Raw genomic sequence first — 26,962 nt, forward strand, 5'->3', positions numbered from 1 at the left:
CTTCTCTCATTAAAACCCTCTCCTCACTTTGAACGATTATCTCTTCTCTTCAGCCCTTCTCCAGACCTTCAAACTTCTCATCTACCATGACTGAAGATCAAACAATGATCTCCTTCTCAGTTGAGAAACCCTACAGAAAACCCTTGATACTTGTGTCTCTAGTGAAAAACCTCTCACCGCTACCTTTTCAACCACCTCTGCAGATGACACTCCTTAACCTGACTTCGCTTTACCCTCTATTTCTTCTGTCACTCCCTCAGACATTTCTCTCCCTCTAAGTGTTGAGAACTCAGAAACCCCCAAACTCGATAGCTCTTCGTCTCTATCGCCTGAGGTTCTCACAACCCAAAACAAATATGGTGAACAGAGTGTAATTATGCAAGTTGAAAAGGTCTTAGAGGTTAGTATTGATCAGCCTGCAGTTGTTCCTGTCTCAAAGGTTGTTGTACCCATGGAGTCTCAAGAAAAAGAGGTCGTAGAAAACATATTAGCCATATCTGCTGATGGAATAATGTATGGGGTGATTTCATCTGTGCCTGAGTCTCAGGGAAAAGAGACACAGTTGCCAGAAGAAGAAGGAGTTGTGGTGCTCTTTGGAAATTCTACACCAGCAGAAACTACTAGTACCCCTCTTAAAGGACCTGACCCCTCTGTTGAGGAAATAGGTCAAGGATCCTCTTCCCAGGTCAGTTTTGACCCTGCTCCTTCTCCTTACTTTGATGTTGAGCCCTTGGAAATTTTATTTCCTGCTATGAGGTCCAGTGATGAAGAAGATCAATATGATGTTGCTCTAGAGGTGCTCATTGCCAAGAGGAGGACAGTACTCACTCCTAAGCTTTCTCCTAAACGACCTACTACTAGGTTGCAAGCAAAAGAGGCTTATGAGTCTGCCTTACAGAAGAGCAAAAGACGCAACAAGAAGAAGAAAAAGAGGCTGGTAAAAAATGGAGAGGTTGTGTGTTACAAAAACATTCATGTAGTGGAAGTAGATGAGGAAGCAGCAGAGGAACCAAGTTCCTTGGTGAAAAGGTATCAGAAAAAGAAACGAGAGGAAAGTGTTACTAAGCCAAGTTCTAAATCAGTGAAAGGTGGTGGGAAGTTGAAACAAGTTGTGAGTGAAAAGTCACTGTCTGATGAGGATATGTTAGTAAAGTCAAGTGGAAACGGAAAATCGAGTGTGAAGTCTGGAAAAGGAAGGGGAAACTGTGAGGGAACCTGATTCTGCAAAGAGAGTGAAGCGTGAGAGTATGTCTGCTAAGGAAAGGCTAAGGTACCAAAAGGTTATGTGGGGTCGCACTTTTGACCTAGAGATCTATGAAATGGCCGAAATGAGACAGATAATAGACATGATCGAGTTTCAACAGTGGGGACATCTGTTCAAGGTAGATGTGCCCAAAGTCTATGAGGATGAGGTCCAAAGTTTCTATGTTGACCTCTTTCCTGTTGAAACTTATCGTATCTGTGCTTTGGTCAATGGAGTTGATACTGTGTTGGACGCTGCTTTGCTTAGGGACATACTTAAGGTCCCTGCCGATGGTATGTCCTCTATCAAAAATGTGTGTGGGTCAAATTTTAGGAATGATATTGTGAATGAAGGTGCAGTCCAGCGGGGGGAACTGGTTCACAAGAAAGCTCTACTTCCCGTTTACCAGTTGCTACTTGAGTTGGTAAACAAGGTTTTTCTACCCCGTACTGAGAGAAGGTCCATTACTTCCAAGTCTGACTTGTATTTGATGGAAGCACTGGATGGGTTTAGGGCTGTAAACATGCTAGCCATCATAATTGAGCACATGCAAAAGGTGGCAACTTTTAAAGATGAAAACCATGGTCTTCCATATGGATTTCTTCTCACGCATGTTTTCAAGTTCTTCGAAGTGCCTTTGGGACAACCTAAGATGGGGACCAAGAAGCAGACCTTCTCCCAAACTACTTTGGAAGAATGTGAATGTAGTGAAAGAGGTGGAGGAGTAGGAAGCACTTCAACGATCTCTCAGCTCATCAATGCCCAGAATAGTGCTACTGAGGATATTAGGAAGTTGAGGGCAAGGAATGTCATTCTGGAGAGTCAGCAGGACCAAGGGGCACCAGGGTCAAATGAGGAGATCGCTCGTCTGAGCAAAGAAAATGTTGATCTCAGGAAACTGGTGGAGAACCTGAAGGAGAAACTGCTCGCAGAGAAAATGTCGGCCAATGCCCAAATTGATCTCGTTCTCAACACTCTTGCAGCAGCTTCTAAGCCCTCTACCTCTAGTTTCCCCTAGGCTAACCCTTTCAGTGACTAGTTTCTGGATTATCTCTTTTTGTTTTGATGACTATGGCGGTTGTTTCTTTTTGTTTTTCTTTTGTTATGTGGATGGAATGTATTTGTACTGCTCTCGCTGATAACAATCCAATTTCTGTCTTGTTGTAATGGCAAAGGCTTATGTTTTACAAAACTATCCTCTTTTGTTGTTTATTGCATATGTTTCTCTTCTTCTCTTTTCTATCATGTTGTGTGCACATATGTGGCATGAGTTAGCTCGGCTAGACTTCTTTATGCTGATTACTTGCTTGTGTATTTTTAATGATGCCAAAAGGGGGAATCATAATTGAAACAGGAATCTGATTAAGGGGGAAGCATAAAGTCAGGGGGAACTTGTGAAGTTCATGTTACTTCATCTGGTTAATTTTGATCTAAACATGTGTTATCAATTTCTAAGTTTGTCATCATCAAAAAGGGGGAAATTGATGGGTTTACAATACCTTAGCTTTATATTTTGATGATTTAACAAACTTACTGTCAAAGAACTCAATAAGGAACCTGACACACTTGGTACACAACTCAAATCAACAGACTTCAGCCAATGTGAGTTGCTATGACTTCAGAAGATAGAGAACCAACACAGGGACCTGAAACCCTTGTGTTTCCCTGATAACAGTACGAAGTCAACTGTTGTGAATGAGAATAGAGATGACTGGGTTGCCACGCAAGACGAGCACATGGGACTGTCACGGAGGACTTCTAGAAAGGTCATTCCTCCTAAAAGACTTGCTGATTACGTTTGGAAAGAAGGAAGTTCACGTGAAGAAGGGTAAAATAGGTTAAGCAGTAGTATAAAGCATCATGAGTGGGGTTGGTGCAAGCAGGCAATTTGTTATGAATGATTCTGTTCTCTTCTCTTCCTTCTGAGTTCCTCCTCTCCCTCTAATTCTCTTATCTACTGTTACTTTTAGTATTCCTTTGTAAGTTGTTTGGAACTTTAACAGAGCAATTACTTGTAATTCTTGTTACAGCTTATCAATACAAGTTTGGGTGGAATTGATTACTGTTTCATTGAATTAAGTTTGTTACACGGGCTCCATTTCCCGTTATACTCTCTAGCTCACCACCATGATGGCAATAGTTCTAAAATGGTCGCGGAAATGATACCAGGTAGCCACTTTTACATGTGCTTTTTAAAATTTATTACCAGTTTATAATGTATTTAAATATTAGCCAATTCGTTCAAATTTCAGGACATGGAGTCTTGAAGTTTAAATTTGAAAGTTCAAACTTAGGACATCGTGTCCTAAAGTTAGAAAATTATGTGCAGAAATTCGAATCTTATGTCCTGAATTCTAAATTAGTAGTTTAGAAATTCAGGACACTTAGTCCTGAACTTTAATTTACCAACTCAAAAACTTAGGACACTAAGTCTGTAATTTCAAATTAACAATTCAAAAATTCAGGATACGAAAATTTTGGATACTTATAGTATGTTTGGCCAAGCTTTTTTGGGGCCAAAAGTGCTTTGTTTTTTAGCCAAAGATAGTTTTTTCCAAAAATTGAGGTGTTTGGCCAAGCTTTTGGAAGGAAAAAAGAGTTCTTTTGATAGAAGCAGAAGTAGTTTTGGAGAAGCAGAAAAAAGTAGCTTCTCTCCAAAAGCACTTTTTTGAAAACTACTTTTGAGAAAAATACACTTAGAAGCAGTTTTTAAAAACTTGGTCAAACACTAATTGTTGCTCAGAAGTCTTTTCAAATTGATTAGCCAAACACAAACTGCTTCTCACTGAAAGTATTTTTGAGAAAAAACACTTTTCAAAATAAGTTGATTTTTGCAGCTTGGCCAAACAGGCTATTAGTCGTAAAGTTTGGATGAATTGGCTAATCTTTAAATATATTGTAAATTATAAATATATTTTAAATAACATGCTTAAAAAGACTACTGGTGCACTTCGCCCAAAATGGTCAGTAGATAAGAAAATATCTATTGCAGAGGTTCAGGGATCTGTGTAGCTGCTTCTGTTGCAATGGTTGCTTGAGATGGGTAAATTGAAATTACGATTTTTGCATTTTTCATCCTTATTAGTTTGTGTGCAGTTAGATTTCCTTTCTCAAATTTGTGAAGTAAGAAGATATTAAAGCTCAGCCACTTGGAGATATTCAACAAGACATATTTTCCTGTTTTCTTGGTTTACTTTGCATTTTATTGTTCTTGATATTCACATTCTATCATTTAGCTGCGACAGTTGATTGTAGCATTAGAATTAATATATTTTTGTCATTGTCGTAAAAAAAAAATATTAACTCTTTAAAAATATCACATGGTCCATTACATACAGCTGAAGGTAATAGGCAAAAGAACGTGTCTTATTTAGGGTAACCAAGGAATAAAAAGAAATTTATTGGGAGTTTGGGACACAAAAAAAAAATATTCTCTACAAGGGGCCACAAAGAACACCTCAAAAAATCAATATTTTCTCCAAAAGGGGCCACAACTGTAACTTACATTGAACACCATCACAGATTCTGAAGTGAGAAATTATCATGACATTTACTGACCAAAATTACAACAAATTTCCAAACCAGTCATCTGAAACAACATTGACATACAATAAATTACGTATCTTAGACATAGATCAAAGTCTGCAGATGTCTCAACTATCATAGCTTGCATCTCTTCACTGCCTAGAAGTTGAGAGTGTTATAATTCACCACCATCTAATCCTGTATTTCCACCGACCAATTTTAAACATAAGATCAATTCTATGCCCTTTTAAGCAGACACCTTTTCCCCTGGAAAATGAACAGGTCCGTAATTTTGGAACAAATCCCTTAGGAAAATAAATTACTTCCAAGAACTGATTTATTTATCTTTGGACAGAATGTGTTGTACCAGCCGATATGTTTGTTAAGTAGATGTTGACTTCACCCCTTTGAAGAAATGACTCAGCAGAAAGCATATTGTGCCTTATGCCACAGCAATTGAGGAGGTTTGTGCTGCCTTCACCTCATCAAAGCATGCCAAGATATCTTGATACTCTTTGGTGTCAGAAAAAGCCTCAGCCTGAAATTCACAGAAAGAGAGTTGCCCTGCTTAGCACTGGTTAAGACAAGGTATACTGCACGAAGAAAGTATCTGTCATAAGAAGGCTTCAAGCACATTAGTTTTGGAGACTAAAAGAACTACCTGCTTGATTGTGCTTTTTAAGTGCATCTCCGCTGCAGATAACTCCCTACGGCTACCATTACGTCGAGCTATTTCCTGGTAAACCTTGCAGAGTTCTAACGAGGCACGTGCAAACTTTGCAAACCGGTCTTTATCCTTCCATAAGTCAGATCCCTGTCAAGTGATTGTTGGGAGATTGGAATGAGAAAGTAAAATGTCAAAGCTTGATAAATTATCTAAAGCCTGTACAAGGACTTCTATATTCTGGCAAATGCCATTAGCCCAAGAAATTTACACTGTTTTTTCACAACACAAAAGAGTCCAGGGAGTTGACATTATTGGATTAATCGGAAGACAAGCAATATGCTCTGCAATATGCAGGAAGTCCGCGATAACAGTGACAGGAAATTTAATTCTATGTTCCTTCAGAGCACACAAGTGTGCACCTCATAGCAGAGCATTATAAACCATATGTATGAATGTTCAAACTGCTGCAGAGATGCACCATTGGAGAACCATTAACCAAAAACTGATGAACATTTATATGTCGTGGATACCATTAAAGACTAAATCGTTAGTCATGGTTTTTGCTCCATTATGAACCATAAGCATTAACACTTGCCCTACCAGCATAAATGCACCATGAAGAACCTAATCTATCAATCATCTCCCTCTCCTCTCCTCTCTCCTCTCTCCTCTCTCCTCTCTCCTCTCTCCTCTCTCCTCTCTCCTCTCTCCTCTCTCCTCTCCTCTCCTTATCTTATTCAGCATTACTTTATCATCTTAACCTACCAAATATCTATCTTTCTGGGGCCCTGCTGTTCTAGCTAATATCCACTAGGTATATCAACATGGCAAACCTAAACTATCATTATTCTGCAAATGTGCAAAGCAGAACTCGCGGAAGATCTAATCGGATCCTCAGTGATGGTGTCCAGCCTGTATAGCTATTTCTTACTGCTTACTGAAAAATAGCACGGTAATTTCTTATTTCTTTAGTGCTTACAGAAAAATAGCTTAACTTTCCTTTATAAAGCACTTTTTGAGGTGGTCTTTTTTTGTTTTTGTTTGAGAAGGTTCCTTTATAAAGCATTTGACCACACCAAACTACAGTCCCTCTGTTCCTTACAAGATTTCTGAGAACATAGATTAGAGAATAAGCTGCCAAGGGTTTGTAAACAGTCCTTGACACTGGGAATGCTATCCAAAGTCCAAACGACAAAAAGAGTCTCTATTGAGCAGTAACGCCATCACATCATCAATGATGAAGGATTCAAGCTCTAAATTTTCCGAGGAAAAAAAAAGACAAACATGTGAACCAACAGTACAGCATTTTTATGAATACTAACAGAAATGGAGAAACAGATCAAAAGATTAATTGGGCGATGACAGACATTTGAGAAGCAGCTTCACCAAGTCAATGATATCAAAATGTCGGCACAAGCACAGAAACATCAAAACAATGAATTTGCAGTCATACCTGGTATGATCTGACTTGCTTAAGAAGGGCCTCTGAACACATTGCAAGATCTCCTTTGAGTTTATGCCACCTGGCATAGAGGCCCCAAATCTCAGCATTCCCACCAGTTTGAACAATCTGCAACAGAGGAAAAGGTTCTTAAATGGGATGCTACATAATACACTTGTGCCATTTTTGCAGTGGTTTCTCAAGTAGATGATTCCCCTATCAACCAGATAAATTTATATAAGCCCAAGAAATACTTATACCCAAAGGTCATTTTTAGTGACACTACTCATCCCCTGCAGGTTGCACAATAAAAGACCTCCCCAAGACGGACAAATCGTCAACAGAAGTAAAACATTTTAGGGAGTGAGTTAATCAAAGCAGCGCACAAGAAGCAAAGACATCATACATGCTATGAGAATTTTGCTTCTAATCTAAAGGTTGATTGACAAGCATGAAAGACATACAAAAAACACATAAACCTGTCTGCTTTTCCTAAGTTCTCCGTATTGCTAATAGACAATGCTCATGACATGAAATCAAGTTCTCTACTTTATGCTTACCAGTTTCTTGTCCACATGTGGCCTTTAAGAGCCTTGTGACTGTTGTGCAAGTAATTGTTTTAAGGAATCAGGATTCAGGAGCAGAACAAATAAATGGCAGTTTGAACTTAGCAGCTGAAGATCCATTTTTATTCAGTGACAGAAAACCGCAGAAACAAAACAAAAGCCAAGGAAAGATGTCGAATTGATATTTACCTGCCGTAGGATTTTCCCCACTGACTGAATCAAGTACTCAGTTTCGCGTTCTCTTGCCAAATCTACGTCTGAGCTGGTCGATGTATCAGCATTAATCATATTCGAGCCAGCCTCAGCAGAACCGGTGCTATCCCTCAAAGCATGCAATTCAGAATCCCTAGTCGAAGTCCGTAATTCTAGCTCTTGCAACATCCTCTCAAGTAATTCGATATCAATTCTCTTCTTATTTGTCATATCCAGCACCTTTGTAACTGCTTCCAGTGCCTTCAAAGAAGCAACTAAACCAGCTTCAGCTTTTCATCAGTAAATTAAATTTCATTGGCAGCACTAACGTGGTGTTGAATATCTAATTTAAATACAAGAGGAGTCCCTTATTTGAGATATTAGGAATTTGTTTTAGCAATGCAGAAGTTGGAATAGCATAACTTACCGAGCAATTCAGTATTATGTTTAAATTGAGATACCAAGAGAATCGAGAAAGGAGAAAGAACAAATGTGATTTTAAAGTTGTGTGGGCTATCAAAGTATTGAACTTATGTGTCATACAACGACACTTCGGGGGAAAAAGTGATAAAGCATAGCATTTGAACATCACAAAGGTGACAGTGAATCAGTTTTGAGTTGATATTTGGTAAATCTCCCCCTTACTCTTTTCGAAGATCCGAATTCAAACTGACCAAAGAGATAGACAAACTTGGTCAAAATTATTCCTTCTCAGAAACATGGTCTGTTGTTCAGAGTATCATAGCTTCTGGACTAGCACTCACAATGTGGAGCTCATGCAAGTTAATATCAAGTGCACGGAGTGCTTCCAAAGGTCCAAAATCAAGCTTAGTAGCTTAGCTCAAGCTACAGTTTTTGGGCTGTTCAGGTGTCAACCACGTTTGCAAGCCTCCTGACCACTATCGCCAAACTTTGAAGATCCTCCGGAGTTGTGGCCACGAGGACCAGGTCCCAATCATGAGGACCAACTCGCGATCGTCAAGATGGAGTTACAGGACATTGGCCGCTATCCCGTTACACTGGCCGCTATCGCAGGAGGTTATTTGAAGCCAATGGTCCGCGTTCGCGAAAACAAAGAGGACAAGAATCACAGGCCATAAAGTGCAACCGCGTGGCCTTAGTTGCGTCCGCGTGCACTATGTCCAGGCCAGATCCGCAATTACAATCAATGCCCATTTTTGGCCATTTCTGTAATATGCTTAGTAGCTATAAATAACCTAGTTTAGAGTTATTCCCCTTTAGCTTGCACCTCTCAAGCACAAAGAAGAGAGAAAAACAAAAGCACCCGCTAAAGGTTTTCACAAAACTAGCGAAAGCGTTCTTCAAACCGACATTAGAAGAATGTAAGATGAAAAGAAACCTCACCTACACGTTCTTCAATCCCACAAGATTGCAAGAAGCGTTGAATAAAGGAAGAACAATGAAATAAAAAGTTAATCACGCTTTTGAAGCAAGAGCTTAGAAAAACTAATCATAAATGTTTATTTTCAGCATATTAAGCCCTTTAAATAGGCCTTACAATGAACAAAATCGATAAGGTCAAAGAAAACTAATCCTAATTAAACTAGAATAAGAATAAGGCTAAGAAAACCTATCGTAACTAAAATAGGAAAAAGAAATCTAGTAGGAATGGAATACCAACTAACAATCCTAGTTTAACTAGAACTATAAATATAACCCCACTAAAACAAGAATTAAGCATCTTTGAGGAAAAGAAATCCTAATCTTTGAGGAAAAGAAATCCTAATCGTGAATGGATTCTTGGAGTTATTCAATTTCTTGAAATTCTTGGGCCTTAATTGGACTAAGGCTAAATGGCTAATTAATGTAAGCATTTTAAATTTGTGGCCCAATTCTCCAAATTCATTGGCACCTTCATGAGCCCAATAAGCCTCCATTGTTGTAGAAAACATGGCCTCCATATGTTCATCATAAAAATTAACCTAGTTCAGAGTTATTCCCCTTTAGCTTGTTGTGATTTTCAGAACTCCTTTAATGAGTGTTGATATTATGTCCGTTCCTACAGTCGAACATTGCGTAGCTTGGAACAAATCCTATGTTACTTGAAAGGAGCTCCTTGATTTGGCATAGTGTATAGTGACCACGATCATGATAATATTGTGTGTTCTACAGATGCGAATTGGGCTGAATCGAAATTCACAGAAGATCTACTACATGCTATTGTGTCTTTGTTGGAGGGACCTTGTATCATGGAGGAGAAGGAAACAAAGTGTTGTATCTCAATCCAGTGGAAAATTCGAGTATAAGGCTATGGCTCAGTCCACCTCCGAAATATTGTAGATACATCACTTTTAACTTAAATTGGTTTGAAGCCTTTGTCACCGGCAAAAGTTTGGTATGATAGTCAGGTTGCTCTACACATTGCCTCAAATCCATTATACCATAAAACGACTGGCATATCAAGGTTAGTTGCCATTTCATCCGTGAGAAGATTCAAGAGAACCTAATCACCACTAACTATATAAAAACAGGAGAGCGAGGTGATATATTCAAAAGGGCTTTAGATAGCACTCAAGTGAAAAATGTTTGTAACAAGTTGGGCATGATTAACACCTACGCTTCAACTTGAGGGGAGTGTTACAGAATATACAGTTTCTATGTATTCCCTCTGTTTCAATTTGTTTGAACCTTTTCGGAGTACCGATGTCAAATCGACTAATTTTTTGTGTGAATTCGGACATAGATTCTTTAGGTTTTTTGAAATAAAATATACATATTTAGAAACCACATAGAAAGTACTATAAGTCACAATAGTTAATAATTTAAAATATTCAAAAACTATTCGAAAAAATATGATTAAAAAAATCTTGTTTGATTCCACAAATAGTAATATGTTCATTCTTTTTGAAACACATGGAATATATAATACTACATCAAATTTGTAAGAATTTTTAAGATTTTTATAATTTAATTTCCTTAGTTAGAGTCCTCTTCACATGTATTTTGACGGTTGATTCTTTGAGTAAGGATATAGAAATTCTTTGCCATCTCTTACAATTACATGTGTAGAAATGGACCTTGTACCTAACTCAACCACAACATTTAACTCGTGAGGTGAGAATTGCCAAAGACCATATAAGGAGACAACAAACCATCCCTCAGCCAATATAGGACACTTAACGCCCTCACCCCTCCTCCCCTCCAGCACACCCAGACTATAGCTTGGACAACATAACATGGGGCCACTAGGACACACAACACACAGATAGCCGGCTCTAATTCCATGTATTCGAAAGAGATGATAGAGGAACTTCTATATCATTACTCAGAGAATCAATTGTTTAAATACATGCGAAGAGGATTCTAATCCTGAAAATCCTAAAAATTCCTACAAATATGATGTAATATTATATACAAGGAAACTATATATTCTGTAACAGTGACTTTTCTTTCTGCAGCCATAGGTGCATTAAAACGTGCTCTCTAACTTTCAGTCAAGGGAATTGATGATAGGCTATAATTACGTATTTTAGTCGATTATTACACTTTAATTTACTGCACTTTAGTTGAGTTTGCGCTTTAATCGCTAGTGTTTTGCACTAATTGTGTGTTTTATGCCTTGTAGGTGTGATTCCGAGCTATATAGATGTTACGTAATGAATTTAAGTGGTTTGGAGCTTTGAAGTCTGAGTAATAGCTCAAGGAATTAAGCCGGGATCGCGTTCGGGGATCAACGGATGATAAAACAACAAAACGAAAACTCGAAGAGGCATATTGCGCACTGTCTAGTAAAATAGACATTAACTTTTTACTCAGAACTCCATTTGAGCTCCACAATATATGGTTGGAAAGCTAACTCAAAGGGCTACAACTTTCATGTTTTACGTTTTTCCAAATTCCAAACGGAACAGGGTCAAAAACCGCGGCAAAACCGCGGCAGAGGGCAGTCGCGGACAACTGAAGAATCTGAGAGGGTGTTTGGCCGCGGTTCCAGCGCGACCGCGGTGGAACCGCGGCAGGATGCGTAAATTTCAGGGACCAAAGTGCAAAACACGGGATTTTAAGCCCTAAACCCTATATTAAACCAAGGAAGCCGGCCAAGAATTGGAGAGGACATATTTTTGACATAGATTTGACCTAAGGAGGCAGAGACACAATAGGAGGAAGGCTTGGGAATTCTTCTACAAGTTTTTTCTTTCCTCTTCCTATTTTTCATTGTTGGTTATGACTTTTAGTATTGTAGTTTTACATACTATTATGAATAGCTAATTTGTTATCTAGAGTTTTGATAGAACCTTTTGTAGGATAAATTCTTGTTATGTTTTTATATAATTGAGCCGTAGTATAATCTCTATTTGTTCAACTACGTTCTTATTGTAGTTAATTGAAGAGCTCTCAATTAGCTGTGCCTATTTAGTATGCATAACTCGGGAGAGAGTGCATATTTAGGTAATTGTTGAACAACACCACTCCCAGAGTATATGAGGGATCAATAACCGAGGGTTTAAAGGCGGGATTAGGGATAACGAAGCCTTGGGTGCGATCTGAAGTGAGCTGTATCAAAAGCCAGCTAGCGTAGCTCGGGAGAGTGCGTCTAGTAAATTGTCGTGATTACTCGGGAGAGATTTACGGTAATAAGAGTGCTCATGATCGGTAGAGAATACTTAGGCGAAATTATAGAAGACATAGCGGGAAGGATTCCGACAATTGGGGAAATCATAACTCTAGACCTCCTTAATCTTGTCTCTAACTCTTAGTATCTTTAGTTGTTAATTTATTATTTTAATTTGTTAATCAATTAGTTAAACACAAGAATCTAAATATCTATAAGTTAGGAACTGTTCAAGCTTGTCTTCTTGGTGATAGTGAACAGCTGTAGCTAAGCCTTAGTTCTCTGTGGGATTCGACTCCGGACTTGTAAACCGAATTATATTTGCAACGACCGCATTGTCCTTTTTATAAGGCATAGTTGGGCGTGATCAGGAATATGCTCTAATTCTGTTTACATCGAGATAAAGTTACAGATTCAGATGAGATTAACCCTAGTCCAATGACGGAATTTAATGCATCTAGTGACCCAAGCTCTTTCTCAAAGATTTCCTTCTTGTTGCAAACGTATCTTGTTATCTGTTTATCTATCAGTAAGTTAAACCATGATCAGAAATGTCATCAGAATCTCCATAGTTTAGATTTTGCTATGGAATTCTTTTCAACCTGGTGATTCGAAGGACGTCTTAGAAGATTAAGAAGTTGAATTTTAACTCAGTTTTCAAATATCTTTCTTTACATTAATTGAAATGGAAAGAGCATCACATATAGAAAAGTCTGACCGGTCAAAGATCAACAGAAAACATGATGGGAGCAACCAATTTATAGTATTATCTAAGTGGGGAAAAAAAAGATTTTGCATAAAATGTTGACTATACCTGACTGAAATTTCCAATATTTGCAGCAACATGGCTAAAATTTTCCCACATCTGCCAGCTGTCTCGTCTGCAAAAGGTAAAAAAGGCTACATGAAATACTCCGAGATCAACAAGATGATAACACCAACCTTGGTCCAAAAGAGGAGAGAAGATGGCTTTGCAAAGTGGTACTACAAGATTTTACTAAGTGCATATTCTCCCATTCCTATGGTACAATGGGAAGGAAGTGAAGAAGGATATACCTACATGTTTATGTCCAATTCTGGATGGGTTTGAAACTGGGTTTTTGTGGTTGAAAATGTGATGTCCGTGTGTGTGTGTGTGTGTGGTGGTGGTGGTTGGGGGGGCGGGGGGTTGAAAAAGCTAGGCTAGATGAGAAAGTGTAAGATAAATACACATGCACACCAAAAGAAAAAATTAAAATATGAAATGTAGGGGGGAGATAGCAGGAAGTTAGTACTTCAGCTTCAAGGCTTCCTTAAATGCAATGAAAGCTTCCTTGTTTTTCTTCTTAACCATATGCCTGCATAGCAAAAAACCGAACACGTGAAAAAAATAAATAGGAATAGAAGTAAAAGATATTATGACGATTTCCAAGGACAAAGAAGTAAGGCAAGCAGAATCCACTTTAATCTGCAAAGAGGTATCAGTATACAGCATACCCCCTTGGCCCTGTAGTCCAACTCTATCAAGGTAAAGGTTTCTTTTTCTTCTCATAGCTTGTAGAATACCCTTTACACTGGATTTCTTCCTCCATTTAACATCCTTCAGTAGACTAGAATTAAAATAAACATCTTGCTTTCCTCCGCCCATTACGTATTTAACTAATATTATTGCTATTACAGTAGTTTAAAAGTTTATAAGTTAAAAAGGAAATCAAAAAAGGAGACAAGTTCTATCTCAAAAAGAAAATGTTTATAAACATTATGATCTTGCTCTTCAAGAGATACTTATATCAGATGACCTTCATAGATGAGTTGGTTTAATATTTTAGCCACGATTCCAGTTGCTTAATAGTTCACTCTTTCGGGTAGCAAATGATGAAGTTGCATAGCTAGCCCAAAAGTCAGAGCACGATAAAAAACACTCCAAAGGTTGGATGAAATTTGGTGAAGTTCTAGGCTAGCTGCAATATTCTTCAAGAATCTAATTCTTGGAAAAAGTAAAAAAGAAAGTTGAAGAAGAAAAAGAACCAGCTGATACTACTAATTTCTTGCCTGTACGTGGAGGAGGTTGCTGAAGAAGATGATTCAACTATGTTTTACTAAGACATCCTATACAAACAACTAGCTACTATACAGAGTGCCTTCCTTGCTTCTCTTTACAAGATTTGTTTAACTTATTTTTTAACTTATTTGCTGAACTGGAAAACTGACCAATCTATAAATGATTTTTGGTCCCACAAATAAATGGTTTCACTAGTTGATTTCCTAAAATACAGCAAACCAATGCAACTGACACGGGGCATCAGACTTATAAATTTCCTAAATGCAAGGGTGAAGAACTCACAGGCAAGCAATATTATTCCAAGCCTCTCCATTTTCAGGATCAAGCTGAACAGCACGTGTAAACCCATCCAGTGCCTTCTCAACATCTCTAGCCTGTAGTGTTCCAGATGAAGTCAGAAATAATTTAGTGGATACATGCCAAAAGGAAGGAGAAACTAACGCTACATAGCATCATGTGCAATTCCTTACATACAGCTTAGAGCCATGAGCGATCAAGACCAACATACAAACGAAAAACAGACCTTTAAAGCAGCAGCACCAAGTGCAAACCATCCATCTGGGTACATAGAATTCATTGCCATTGCAGATTCCCTGAAAACAAAGGAAATAAAGATCAAATCAGTGGATAAGTAGAAGCAAATTAATTAATATTTAATGATTATTAAGTGAAAGAAAGCACGCAGTAAGCCAACCATAGATCTTTTGACTTCTGGTACTCCCCCCTGTTGTATGCACTACGGGCAAGAGAACGCTGTTCCAAGAAGATTTTGGAGTCCAAAGAAAAATTTAGAAGATCAATTATGAAAGGAAAATAGAAAAACACTTGCAATCACTAAGGTATGTAACAAGAGACTTGGTTTCACCTGTGCTCGAGCAGACTTATTCCCTGACACTTCCTGGGCTTTCTCATAGCATTTGTCATCATTTGTAACATCTCCAAGGGAACACCTAAAGGAGAAGCAATCGGTATTATACAGCATAATTAATACCCAAACATAAAACAAATATGGTTAAAGTATATTATAATTTTTTTTAAATGCGAATAGAGATCAGGGTTAAGTATAAAAACGGAAAACAGTGCAGATAACAAATACAAATGAAAATGTAATGCATGGAAAGGAAGATGACCAGCAAACAAATAATGCAAAAGCTTCTTCAGCAAAGACCACTTTCTTGTAATTTCAAAATGATGCATCTCATAATCGTAAAAAGTCCTTTGTTTGGTGGCCGAGATAAGGAAAGATTATAATAGTGTGAGGAGACTGTGGATGGAAGATTATAATGCTGTTGGAATGTAGTGAGGTAAATATTGATAGGAATGCAATTTTTAGAAAGGGAAGTAATGAGTAATATGATCTTACTTATTAGTAATGTTGTGATTAGAATTCGGGACCAACTTCTGTAACCAAATGAGGGGATAACAATCTCACCTCTTGCTATCCCCAATAAGTACAACTTAACTTAACACGAAATAATTTGTTATCACTTTCTCCATCAGTAGCATGCAAACAAATGTGCTAAGAGTCTAAATTCACCAAACAAACCTTTCAACATATGGGCAGAATTTTTAGCATAAACAAACATGGGCAGTTACTCAAATAGTAAAAGACTTCTCCTCTTACTACAAAAGGATAGTTGATTTGTCAGTCTCGCACAATAAGTCCTAACTCAAGTTTAAAGCACAAAAAAGTTCTCAAAACACTACAGCCTTATCATAGTACAAAAATTTTGCTCTGCATCTCTGGATATGCAGTAACTTTGGAGATTTAGAGGGGTATCACATTATCTCATGCTGTATGTCATAAAATACTGTGGAAAGGCAAAACTAAATTAAAAAAAGGTAAAGCATCAATACCTTGATCTCATAGTCATGGGTTTTTGAAAAACTTTTCGAATACATTGGTTAATTTTTCTAATTGAAAGATACTTCGTGAGTTCAAGATGAACATGTTTATCACAGACATTCTACCACGTAAAACCACTTTGAGGAAACAAAGCGCTTCTAATGGATGCCAAAAAACCTGTGGCAGCTTATTGGACTATTGAAAAAAGAAGCCCTTGAATCATACAAGTAAATTTTTCATGATAAAAGTGGATGGTTATTGCATATCACCAAAATTTTAGACCTCCTGCTCTCCAAAATCAAGCACTTCATACCTTGTAATAGCACAAAAAATGCACCTAATTTCATCTGATGACGAAGAATTCCATTTCCCAAGCTAGAGGAAAATCAACACAAGAAACAGGAAAAGCAGTTAAAATGACAAAGCGAAGGTGGAGTTTTTTTCAATATACCATAATCTAGGGTCACATGGTCTTTCGGATAACTGAGCTTTGATCAGTTCAACAGCTGCCGCTTTCTTCTCCATTAGCCTACAAGATTTAAACATTATTTTCAGATGAAACTGCACAGAACCACAGGTAACAGCCATGTTTTGAGAATTTCAATAGTACCTATAACAGTATATTAAGTTATCCCAAAGCTCAAGCTCCTCATACACTTTAACAGCTTCTCCTATCAAACCACAGCTCACTAGTAGATCTCCATACTCCCTGAACAATAACTGATTGCACTTGTTAACCCAATGTATCTAATTATGAGATGACATTGTTTATGCAAATATAATACCTAGCAAAACTAAAATGAAGAATATCTGAAGAAAAAGTATATAGAATGTCTATTCTATATTTCTTTTTTTTGTTTGTTTTGTTAGGTAAATGATATTGTTAACGATGGGAAAACTCCCATATACAAAAGGTAGACCAAGAAGTAGAGAATCTACAACAAAACATGATTCCCATTTCTCTACGAAAGACACCCAATCATCTATAAAAGTAGGAATCTCAAGGGTGCACCAAACAGCAACTACCACAGCTAGTGTGACAATTTACTAGTTGCTTTTGCACCAAGTGCACAAGTTGGTTTTCCTATAAGGGATTAAAATTGATGGCCTTCAAAAAACTGCCACATACTCAGCAATAAGTAACATTGCATGTAAATGAAGAGTCATTTGAGCAAAACCAAGTAAATTTGGATAGGCAGAAGAGCAACTTTACTTGCGCAATGAAGGAACTGTAGGGATATTAACTCCAAAACAACAATGCATCCTTTGTGTAGCTCCATGAGAAGGATCACATATTCCCTGAACCTGAGACTCAAATAAGAATCTTATAACACAATGAAAAATATTCTTGCTGAAAAAAGCAAGACCCAAATGGAATAACTAATGAGCATCGAATGAAATTCGAAATCAATCTGCTTTCATCAACTTGAATTAACCATTGGGCCAACCCGGTGGGTTCGGAATGAATTTGCTTTCATCAATTTACATATACTGATCCATTTGTGGTGCTCCATTTTATTTTCTCCTCGACAGATTAGATCTAAAGCAGGAAGTATAATCCCTTAACGTCTCTAGGACTTACCAGTTTATCCATCATAAGTAATGCACGCTGCTTCGTACGACTACGAGTTGATTCCCATCGAATGCGTAATATATCGCACAAATGTTGTAGCTGGATGAAAAGAGAAATATTTGAGTCAGTTAGCATTCCATCATAATGGCATAAATCTCGGTACGTAAATCAAGTACAATACAAATCCTGGAAAGAGAACGACCACATAGAAGCAAATTGAGAAGCACCAGCAAGATGATGATGCAATACACAAAGATGACTGTAAATCTGATTACCACTTATACATACTTTTACAGGAACTGCAACACTAACTAAAGCAGCTGTATATCCTTTTGAAGTTAAACTGAGAAAAAAAGAATTGGTTGGGGCAGCAGGAGTCAGGGAGCCAAAAATAAAGGAGGAGGAGGGAGGTAAACTAAATTGGTCTTCCATCCTCAAGTTTCCTATCTCATTTTGCTACTGAGAACAATAACTTTTAGAAGACAACCAAAGGAAGCTATTAAAGCATTGCCGCCAAGAAAATACAATTCAGGTCTCAGTCACTTCACTTATTACTTTTTGCAAGCCCTCTATCAATGCCAGTAAGAAGTTCTCCATTTCTACTTACTAAAAAAAGAACAAATACAAAATAAGTGTTCCATAACTATCAGGACACTCTACTTCACGGCTTGGATGGATTAAGCTTTGTAAACAAGTATTATAGTTTCTCATAATACTTGTTTACAAAAAAAAGTTTATTGTTCTTGTATATGTTTTGCATAGAAGCGAGTCAGGAACCCCCTGGTGCCCTTGGTAACACCATCTTTGATTTGCCAACTTTAAATATTAGAAGGATACAACTTTCTCAACAAAAAAAAAAAAGTTTCTTGTTCTTGTATAAGTTTTGCATAGAAGCAAGTCAGGAACCCCCTGGTGCCCTTGGTAACACCATCTTTGATTTGCCAACTTCAAATATTAGAAGGATACAATGTATGCTAAAAAGGTAAAACCAGCTAGATTCAAAATGTGGAGTGTAATTTTGAATGTGATGTTTCAATTAAAGCAATTTGAATGCCAAATGAAGAACAAAATGCTAGAATTAAACGGGGTAAACCTCACCGTAAAAAGTGATGACTTCTGGGAATCAATTGCCTCAATATAAGGAGCCATCTCCCACCCTGAAACAAGCACATGCATGAGTAACCAAGCTTTATAAAGTAAATTTAGATCCCCCCACATATCATCATACACAAGTTTCATATATACTTTCGACCACTTTTCAGGTAGGAATACTTGGTAATTGGAAATCCAGAGAGGTATATTTGTCTTTAACCATTCTTTTCTCAGCAGCTTGTTAACTTGCCAATGCTCTTAGTGATCTTCCAAGCAGTGGTTAAAAAAGTGCTCGCTTCCTCGCTTTAAGCGAGAAGCAAAGCGAGGCGTGAAGGGCAGCGCTTCAGGTAATAGAAGCGACTCTGGTACGAAAAAGCAACCGCTTCTTTGGAAAAAGCGAGAAGCGGTGAAGAAAGAAGAAGCGTTAGGCGTCCGCTTCTATTTTTAAAAATTAACTCAAGCCGTATTTTATTAAAAAACGAGGTTTCTAAACCGTAAACACTGTCTGGACTTCTTCAACAGCAGCGAGACTAGGGTTTTTCTTCAACAACAGCAGCAACTTCTTCTTCTCTTCTTCATCAACTTCTGATTTCTAAAATAATCTCAAAGCAGTTGTTTTTCTTCTTCTTCAACAGTACAGGTATGTTCTGCTTCTGCACTTTTGATTTTCAGTCTTCCTCTTCTTCTTCTTCTTTTTCTTCTTCTTTTTTTTCTTTTTCTTTCTAAACGTCCAAAAAGCGGCGAAATGCTGGCGAATTTTTTCCAGAAAATTTCTGCCCAATTAATTGAAGTATTGAACATTTGCTTACAATTACATGTGTTGTCTATGCAGTATTTATTTTAATTTTTTTTTAAAATTCCGCTTCACTTAAAAAAAGCGAGCGCTTCGCTTCTCGCTTCTCGTGAAATGGGGGTTGTCGCTTTTACTTGCTTCACGCTCTTCACAACACTGCTTCCAAGGTTCTTGCTATGTGCTTACTTCAGACAAAGAGAGGAGAGCAATGACTTTCTTCTTGAGTGCAATCAAGTAAAGATTATTTCATTTCATTTCATTTCTTCTTTAGAAACCAATTTTTTTTATAAAGTAAGATTTAGACTCCTAAACCAGTCTCTTATCTCAGCTGCATTATATCCTTTATAGTCCATACTAATGCAATTGGTCAGCAAGTATTGAATTTACTACAGCTTCAAATATCAATTAACATCAGAAATTTTAGTGTGATATATTAATAGAACGTAGTGTAAGTTGTACAGAAAAGGAATGGTTTTAACCATTTTGAAGTGTCCCAAAGCAGAAGGGGGTAACAAATTTCCCAAAGGAATATGTTTCACATTATCTGAAACAATGCCCTTCAATAGTCCTTCTTTAAGCTAATCAGATTGCAATGTAACTTTTTGTATAATCAAACAAAGCAACAGGAAAACAAAAGAACATTGAAATAGGGATTCGTTATAATAGTCAGGAAGCTTACTTTGCAATTCATCACCCCGAGCTCTCTTCTCAATGGAAAGACATTGTGCTAAAATTACTGCTTGCTGAGTTGGCTTTAACTGCATAGACGCTATACTGTGATTTTGAGCACCTTGTGCACTGTCTTCGGAACTTTTATCATCTCCCAAGAATCTGGGGGTCATCAATATGTCTGAAGTTTCATGAGTTTCACTGGGATGTTGAGGAACAGCATTTTCAACACTGGTAGAAACCTTATTTTGGAACTCATTTCCAAGCGAAGCACTACCATCACCGGCATCCACGCTACCCACAAGGAGGAGTTGTGCTTTTGGTTCCGCCTGTTTTACCAGCGCAACCATTGAGTATATGGCTATAAAGAAAAACTCTTCCAATCATTGTGATCAATGATCACCAAATATTTCCAAATGGCACGTGACAAAACATACCTGATGTACCGTACGGAAGCCCAAAGCCCCACTTAGCGAAAAATTAAGTCTGGATGTTGCTGCAGCTGATTCAATATGCACCCTAATACACAAATCATATCAGGGAGGAACTAATATCACGCTTCCAGATAAGCAGAAACGTTACACTTTTGAGAAGATTCATCATACAAGAGGATTACATGAGATGAGATCATTGATTATTGCACAAACAAATCAAATATGCATGGACCAAAATAAGAGTGACAGGGATAAAGGAAAAATATGGGTAAGAAATGCAGCTAGATGTGCCAATAATATCATATAGTGAAACTAATTCAACATTGAAACAGGAAACTATGCTGCTACAACAGAAGATAAATGGCCAACCGACATGTCACAGAGATAAGCAGCTAAGAAGAACAATCAGATTATGTTACTCTTTGGCCTTTTGATGTTTCCATCCCAAGTGTGATTCATTGGATACAGATCAGCTGCCAAGTGTACGGAACTAAAAGACTTGTAAAGGATATGTTGGACTTGTTGAATGTGATGAGGCTGTAATGTAAAACAAGTCCAGTTTTCTTGTAATTTCCTAACAGTACTATCTTAGTACTGAATATCAATAAAATCTTACCTTAACCCAAAAAAAAGGGGGGGGGGGGAGGGGGGGCAACTTAATGAAAAGGAAGAAATCAATAAACCCAACGAGAAAAGACCAATATAGCTGAAAAACAAGATCATTGATAAACAACAGCACTACTAGAAGATCCATATTACAGCAAAACTAAATAAAGCCTCACATGCATTCATCCGTCAAACAACTGAATACATATCATGCAACTACGATGAGTTGAGTTTTTTTCCATCTTTTTATCTCTGTTTATAGACTGAGAAGAGTATCGAAGGTGAATTGAATAAGAAAAATGAAATCATCAGTAACTTTGGATGGGCAAACCATGGAAAATGACCCAGGTATGCCCAGTTATAGATTTGTGACTGAAAGTACCATAAAAGTTTCTTCATCAAATAGCTAACCTTGAAGCATCAACTCGTCCATAGGTAAGTTCCATTATTCCTGCCTCCAAATGAAGCATAGATACAATAGTCAAAACATCCTCTTCTGATATCAGAGAAGCCCAATAATCTTTTACTTTCTCCAGTGAACCAATATGTTGCAAACTTTCACGCGTGAATACTTGCAATAGGTCAAACAAAGAAGACGAGCGATCGTCTAACAACTTCTGTTGAATGATTAACAGCCTAGCTAACCACCATGAGATGCTTCTGGCTCCATCCATCCCCGAGTCGCTTCCTTCTGACAAAATATCTTTCGTCCTCATAAGCAGTATCTTGGCAAAGGTTATATACTACAGAAGGAGGACCAAAGGGGGGGGGGAAATGAAAAGGAAAACTTTGGCATCAACTCACTGGTGTATGCAATAAGAAAAATTGGCTAATAAGGAAACCAGACGTCCGTGTAAGCATTTATTACACGAAGCATACATACAGATATGTTAATTCAAAAAACTACGCATAACATGGATGGATACCTTTCTTATAGGTAAATAAGGATTTAAGTTTGCCCCCATAACATGGATGGATACTTGACAGAAAATATACTTCTCCATATCATTTTACATTGTCAAGACTAGGGAGTTGATCCCGTAGAAATGAATTTAAATACCCTACTATTACCTCTATGCAATGAAAGTTTTGAGAGTAGAGTTTGGTACGAAAAGGTACTGTTTAATAAACGGTTCAAGCAGCGCATGCCACCAATTATTACTTCCATAATTCCATTCACACTCTATTCTGTATTTCGCACCTATATTAGGTGTACATGTCTTCTCTTTCATATGAATCAAGTTACAATCATTATAATCAATTATCTCTTTTTCTTCCTTGTTATCTCAATGGTTCTGTCAAGATGGAATATAGACTTACTTTTTACTTTTTATATATTGTTTCAAATACGTAAAGTAATCTGAAACACAAGCAGATAATAAAACTTTTCATCCCATTTACAACTTTCAGCTTACTAATGACAAACGATAAATAGGCATTTAATTTCCAGAAATATCACCACTTATTCATGCTCACAAGAATTTTGGCAAGTTGATACGCGATGAAAGCAATTTTACCTGCAGATTCAAAAATTTGGCGCGCAAGTCAGAACCAGCTGACATTAACTCCTTTTGTGCCCACGCTTCCCATTCTAACCAACCACTAGAAGCATTGGTCAACTCTTCTTCACCAAAAGTTATTGCACCTAACGGCATTGGCGGCAACTTCATCATTGGCCTATAATAACAATAAGGTAAGACACTGAATAACACGCAAAAAGTAAGTTCATAAAGCTTGGCAGATACACCACCAAGATGTTAATCCAGACATCAAAAGGTTGATAATAGTACTCATCCATCACATTTTAATCATCCTTCATACCATTCAAAAGGTTAAGAACATTCTTGTCTAATTGTAATCTTTTACATAAATCTCTCATTGGCTTTTTTTTCTTTTTTGGATTAAGTAAATCTCTCATTGCCGTTTAAACAATCTTTTTATTTATTTTCAACAGATATTTAATCATCCTTCATACCGTTCAAAGTCGACCTTATTCTTATATAATTGTGATCTTTTACACAAATCTCTCACTGTTATAGAGTTTTCTTCATTTCTTTTAACGAAAATAATTTTAATCTCAACATACATTCAAAATAAATGTCTCAAGCTAGATCAAAAACTAATCAAGTCAACCATTGGAAACATTACTAGGTAATATAAAATGGAAGAGATGGACTAACTATATTACTCAAAAACATTCCGATGTCTTTTGGTTCAATTCCTTTTTTCATGTGTGTGGCCGGGGGGTCACATAAAAAGAAAGGCACGTGCATCCACTGCTTCAAACTGGGCACATACGTATATAAAGTGTGTGTGTGTGTATATAAATGAATTTTTTTTGTTAGGTTGATAAAAGGCATCTGCAAATATGCGGGTACACTCATAATCTCAAAACTTGGAGCGCACACATTTATATAATGAAAATTTCGATAATTTGAAACTTATGGTCGAGAACAAGTATATGATATTTGTGTAGCTATAAATCAATCTCATTTAGGGTAAAATGAAAAGTCTAAAGTTGAATTGTTTCAAAATTTAGAAAGGTAACATTATCGCATAAATTGGGACATAGAGACTAACCCAGTAATGTTAGACTGAGTAAAAGCAAGCAGAGCTGCAACAGCAACTGCCATGACAAGAACTGCTTTATACAACTTGTTCAGAAAGCTATTAAAAACAGAATCTTTTTCAACCCCGTCTTCTTTATTCAGAAACAAAGTCACACATTGGGGAACAAATTCTGAGTAAAACAACTCAGCTTTTTCTGAAGAATCATTGAGCTGATTATGAATTAAAGGTTGTGAGGAGAAAATGGATTTAGCGGCATCAGAAGAGAGTGCGTTTGTGTATTCACCCGATTCGATTAGTTCGAGAATTTGTTCAATGAGGGTGTGGAGGTGAGATAAATAAGGGGTGGATAGGGGTTGATGACGGGGTGGGGGTGGGGTTGAGGGTGGAAGAGAGCAACGAAGAAGACGGAGTTCGAGAGCACGGAGAGATGAGAGTTGGGAGTGTTGTTGTTCGGCCATGGCTGCTGAAGAAAGGTGGAGTTTTTTTGGAGGGTTTATGCAGAGGTTTTTGTGTTAAAAGGGAGGAGACCGAGCCTTCTATTTTTGTCTCTCTTTTTTTCTTTCTTTTTTGTGGGTCTGTTGTAATATTCTTTTTTTTTTTAACTTTTTCTTTTTTCTATTACATAATACATGGGGCAAAGAAAAAGAAAAAAAATACAGAATTGGTCGGAAACGGGAGAATGAGATTTTACTACAAAATGACTTCAGAATTCATTACAAATATAAGGCAAATATACACTTTACTTGCATGTATAAAAATTAAAATTGTATGGGTCGAATTTGGACGGCCACGATCGAAACCAAGTGTGGCAGAGAGCGAGGTCCATGCGATGTCGCTTCTTGAGGATCGTCGTGATAAACGAAACGACAATCGACAGTGGCTAGCGAACGCACGCCGTTTGTAATCGTATTGGCGTGATAGAAAACAATGGGAATATGCTTTTTGAATATTCTTCATGTTGTACTTTTTTCTTTTGAGATTAAGAAGGGAGATTGTCCCTCTGTAAAAACGGGGAACACTAATGAGATCAAAATACGATTTTTACTTGAAACTAAATATTTGTTACAAAATCTCTCTACATTCAAGGCGATCATATTGATAATTTGTTGTTCTTCTCTGACATATTGTTCATCTTGCTCATCTTTAGCATCTTTCAAGCTAGGTCTTATTATACTTGGATGGGATTTACCCCATCAACTTTCTTAATTGATTTAATAAAAAATGTTTCAATATCTTTTGGTCAAACAATTTGGCGCCGTCTGTGAGGATTTCTTTAGCTAAGATCTTAGTCTCATCTAGATTCTTGGAAGGGATAACCACCTCTTCCTAGATTTGTCTAAACTAACAATGGCAGGGAAAGGAGATACAAGCCTGAAAGCGATAGCAGACGTCACAACCAACCTTCTGAACACCATCAATGAAGATGGCAGGGAAGATAACGAAAATGAAACGCAGGGCATCACACCTAGGGGAAACGATTCACCTCCACGCACGAAAGTGTAACTGCTTCACGCAAGAAGGAAGCCTCCACATCTGCAACAGGAGAGGCACCACCAGTAGTGCGAAGATTGCTGGAAGAATGGCTAACGAGTACTTTGAACACCATACTTGACAAATCCGCCCGAAGGGATAACAGGAATACTGCACATGCAATTGTCACGATAAACGCTGATGAGTAGGACGCCCCCATACGGGTAACACTTATGTCGCTAATGACGTAGGTAATGACACGCTTGCAGCTATTTTAACGAAAATGGAGGAGATGAAAAATGAGAATAAAGCACTCTGCGACCAAATGAAGGAACACCAAGAGAGGGTTGACAAAATACCAGGCGCTCCAAAGTTGTTGCCAAAACGCGATGTTAGTCGATTCATCGAGCAACCATACAATGAAGAAGCGGCCACCTACGCCATCCTAAAAACCTTCAAAATGCCGCCCTACCTAAAGATATATGATGGTACTACCGATCCAGATGATCATATCATCCATTACGTTACAGCCGTGAAAGGTAACGATCTTTCAAAAGAGTAGGTACTATCGGTACTATTAAAAAAGTTCGCCGAAACCCTAACAGGTGGAGCATTGATATGGTACTCTCAACTACTGACGCGCTCGATAACAACGTTCGAGGAAATGGAAGATAAATTTGTTACCGCCCATGCAGAAACCAAAAAGATAGAAGCTAGGGTAAATGATATATTTGTCGTAAGGAAAACTTCTTAGCTCTGTTCAACAGGGTAAGAATGAGCCTGCCGAATGTGTCACAAGGAATGGCAGGTAGCAGCCTTCCAGAACGGTCTGAACAAGAACGGGTCGAGAGCGACCAGAAAATTGCTAAGCAAGCTCATAAAGTACCCTCCAACTACTTGGGAAGAAATCTATAATGCTTACTACGCCGAGGTACGAGCCGAAGAGGATGAACTCAATGGTCCTAACCAACGGTTGACGTCACTTCAAGTCGAAGCACGGAAAGATCGTCACAACGACGGTCGAAGAGATCAGTGGGGGGCCCGCCCCGGCCAAAAAAGGCATCAGCCTTACACCAGGATGTCTGCCCCGCCTCCACCACGACACACAGATGCTCCCCCTCGACATGAAGCATGATGATAGGCTATAATTACGTATTTTAGTCTCTTATTACACTCTAATTTACTGCACTTTAATTGAGTTTGAGCTTTAATCGCTAGTGTCTTACGCTAACTATGTGTTTTATGCCTTGTAGGAGTGATTCCGAGCTATATAGATGTTATGGAATGAATTTAAGTGATTTGTAGCTTTGAAGTCTGAGTAAAAGTCCAAGGAATTAAGCCGGAATCGTGTCAGGGGTCAACTTTGATAGTTAAGAACAAACGAAGACTCGAGTAGGCATATTGCGCACTGTTTAGTAAAATGTACATAACCTTTTTCTCATAACTCCATTTGGGCTCCACAATATATTGTTGGAAATCTAACTCAAAGGGCTACAACTTTCATGTTTTACGTTTTTTCAAATTCCAAACAGAACAGGGTGAAAAGTGCGCGTCAATAGCGCGGCCACGCTCAAGCCGTGCTTGTCAGGCAGAATACTGGGCAATATGCGCGGTCACGAGCACGGCCACTAGCGCGGTCATGAGCGCGGCCGCGCTAGTC

At 37.9% G+C, this 26,962-nt stretch overlaps 1 protein-coding gene across 4 annotated transcripts; it reads right to left on the minus strand.

Annotated features, from left to right (window-relative positions):
- Positions 1-4,588: 4,588 nt before the first annotated feature.
- LOC104246840 (uncharacterized) lies at positions 4,589-24,371 on the minus strand. 4 transcript variants are annotated; one of them, XR_716079.2, is made up of 21 exons: positions 23,842-24,371; positions 22,779-22,938; positions 21,673-22,004; positions 20,659-20,740; positions 20,232-20,550; positions 18,766-18,824; positions 17,677-17,766; positions 17,308-17,399; positions 16,705-16,803; positions 16,546-16,623; positions 15,114-15,198; positions 14,943-15,001; positions 14,772-14,841; positions 14,531-14,622; positions 13,482-13,544; positions 13,022-13,088; positions 7,632-7,895; positions 6,889-7,005; positions 5,430-5,582; positions 5,136-5,306; positions 4,589-5,035 (listed from the first exon to the last, which is right to left on the minus strand). XR_716079.2 is itself a non-coding variant. In XM_009802735.2 (20 exons), exons 1-20 carry the CDS (start codon positions 24,288-24,290, stop codon positions 5,211-5,213), a joined length of 2,826 nt encoding a protein of 941 aa, XP_009801037.1. In that variant the 5' UTR covers positions 24,291-24,371; the 3' UTR covers positions 4,589-5,210. The 4 variants fall into 4 exon arrangements, 3 of the variants coding, with proteins under 3 accessions (XP_009801037.1, XP_070018662.1, XP_070018663.1); XM_009802735.2 differs by having other exon boundaries at positions 4,589-5,306; XM_070162561.1 differs by lacking the exon at positions 23,842-24,371 and having other exon boundaries at positions 4,589-5,306; positions 21,673-21,952; positions 22,779-22,914.
- Between the last annotated feature and the right edge of the window lie 2,591 nt (positions 24,372-26,962).

This window comes from Nicotiana sylvestris, chromosome 11 (assembly GCF_000393655.2).
Source record: "Nicotiana sylvestris chromosome 11, ASM39365v2, whole genome shotgun sequence".
NCBI lineage: Eukaryota > Viridiplantae > Streptophyta > Magnoliopsida > Solanales > Solanaceae > Nicotiana > Nicotiana sylvestris.

What these genes read in the sequence shown, in the direction of transcription:
- LOC104246840 (XM_009802735.2), bottom strand. Translation starts at nt 24,290, where the DNA reads ATGGCCGAACAACAACACTCCCAACTCTCATCTCTCCGTGCTCTCGAA. An exon ending in GCTTCCGTACGGTACATCAG is followed by an intron (nt 20,551 to 20,658) that starts GTATGTTTTGTC and finishes CTGGTAAAACAG; the next exon opens with GCGGAACCAAAAGCACAACT. An exon ending in TGGGGAAAATCCTACGGCAG is followed by an intron (nt 7,006 to 7,631) that starts GTAAATATCAAT and finishes CCTCTGTTGCAG; the next exon opens with ATTGTTCAAACTGGTGGGAA.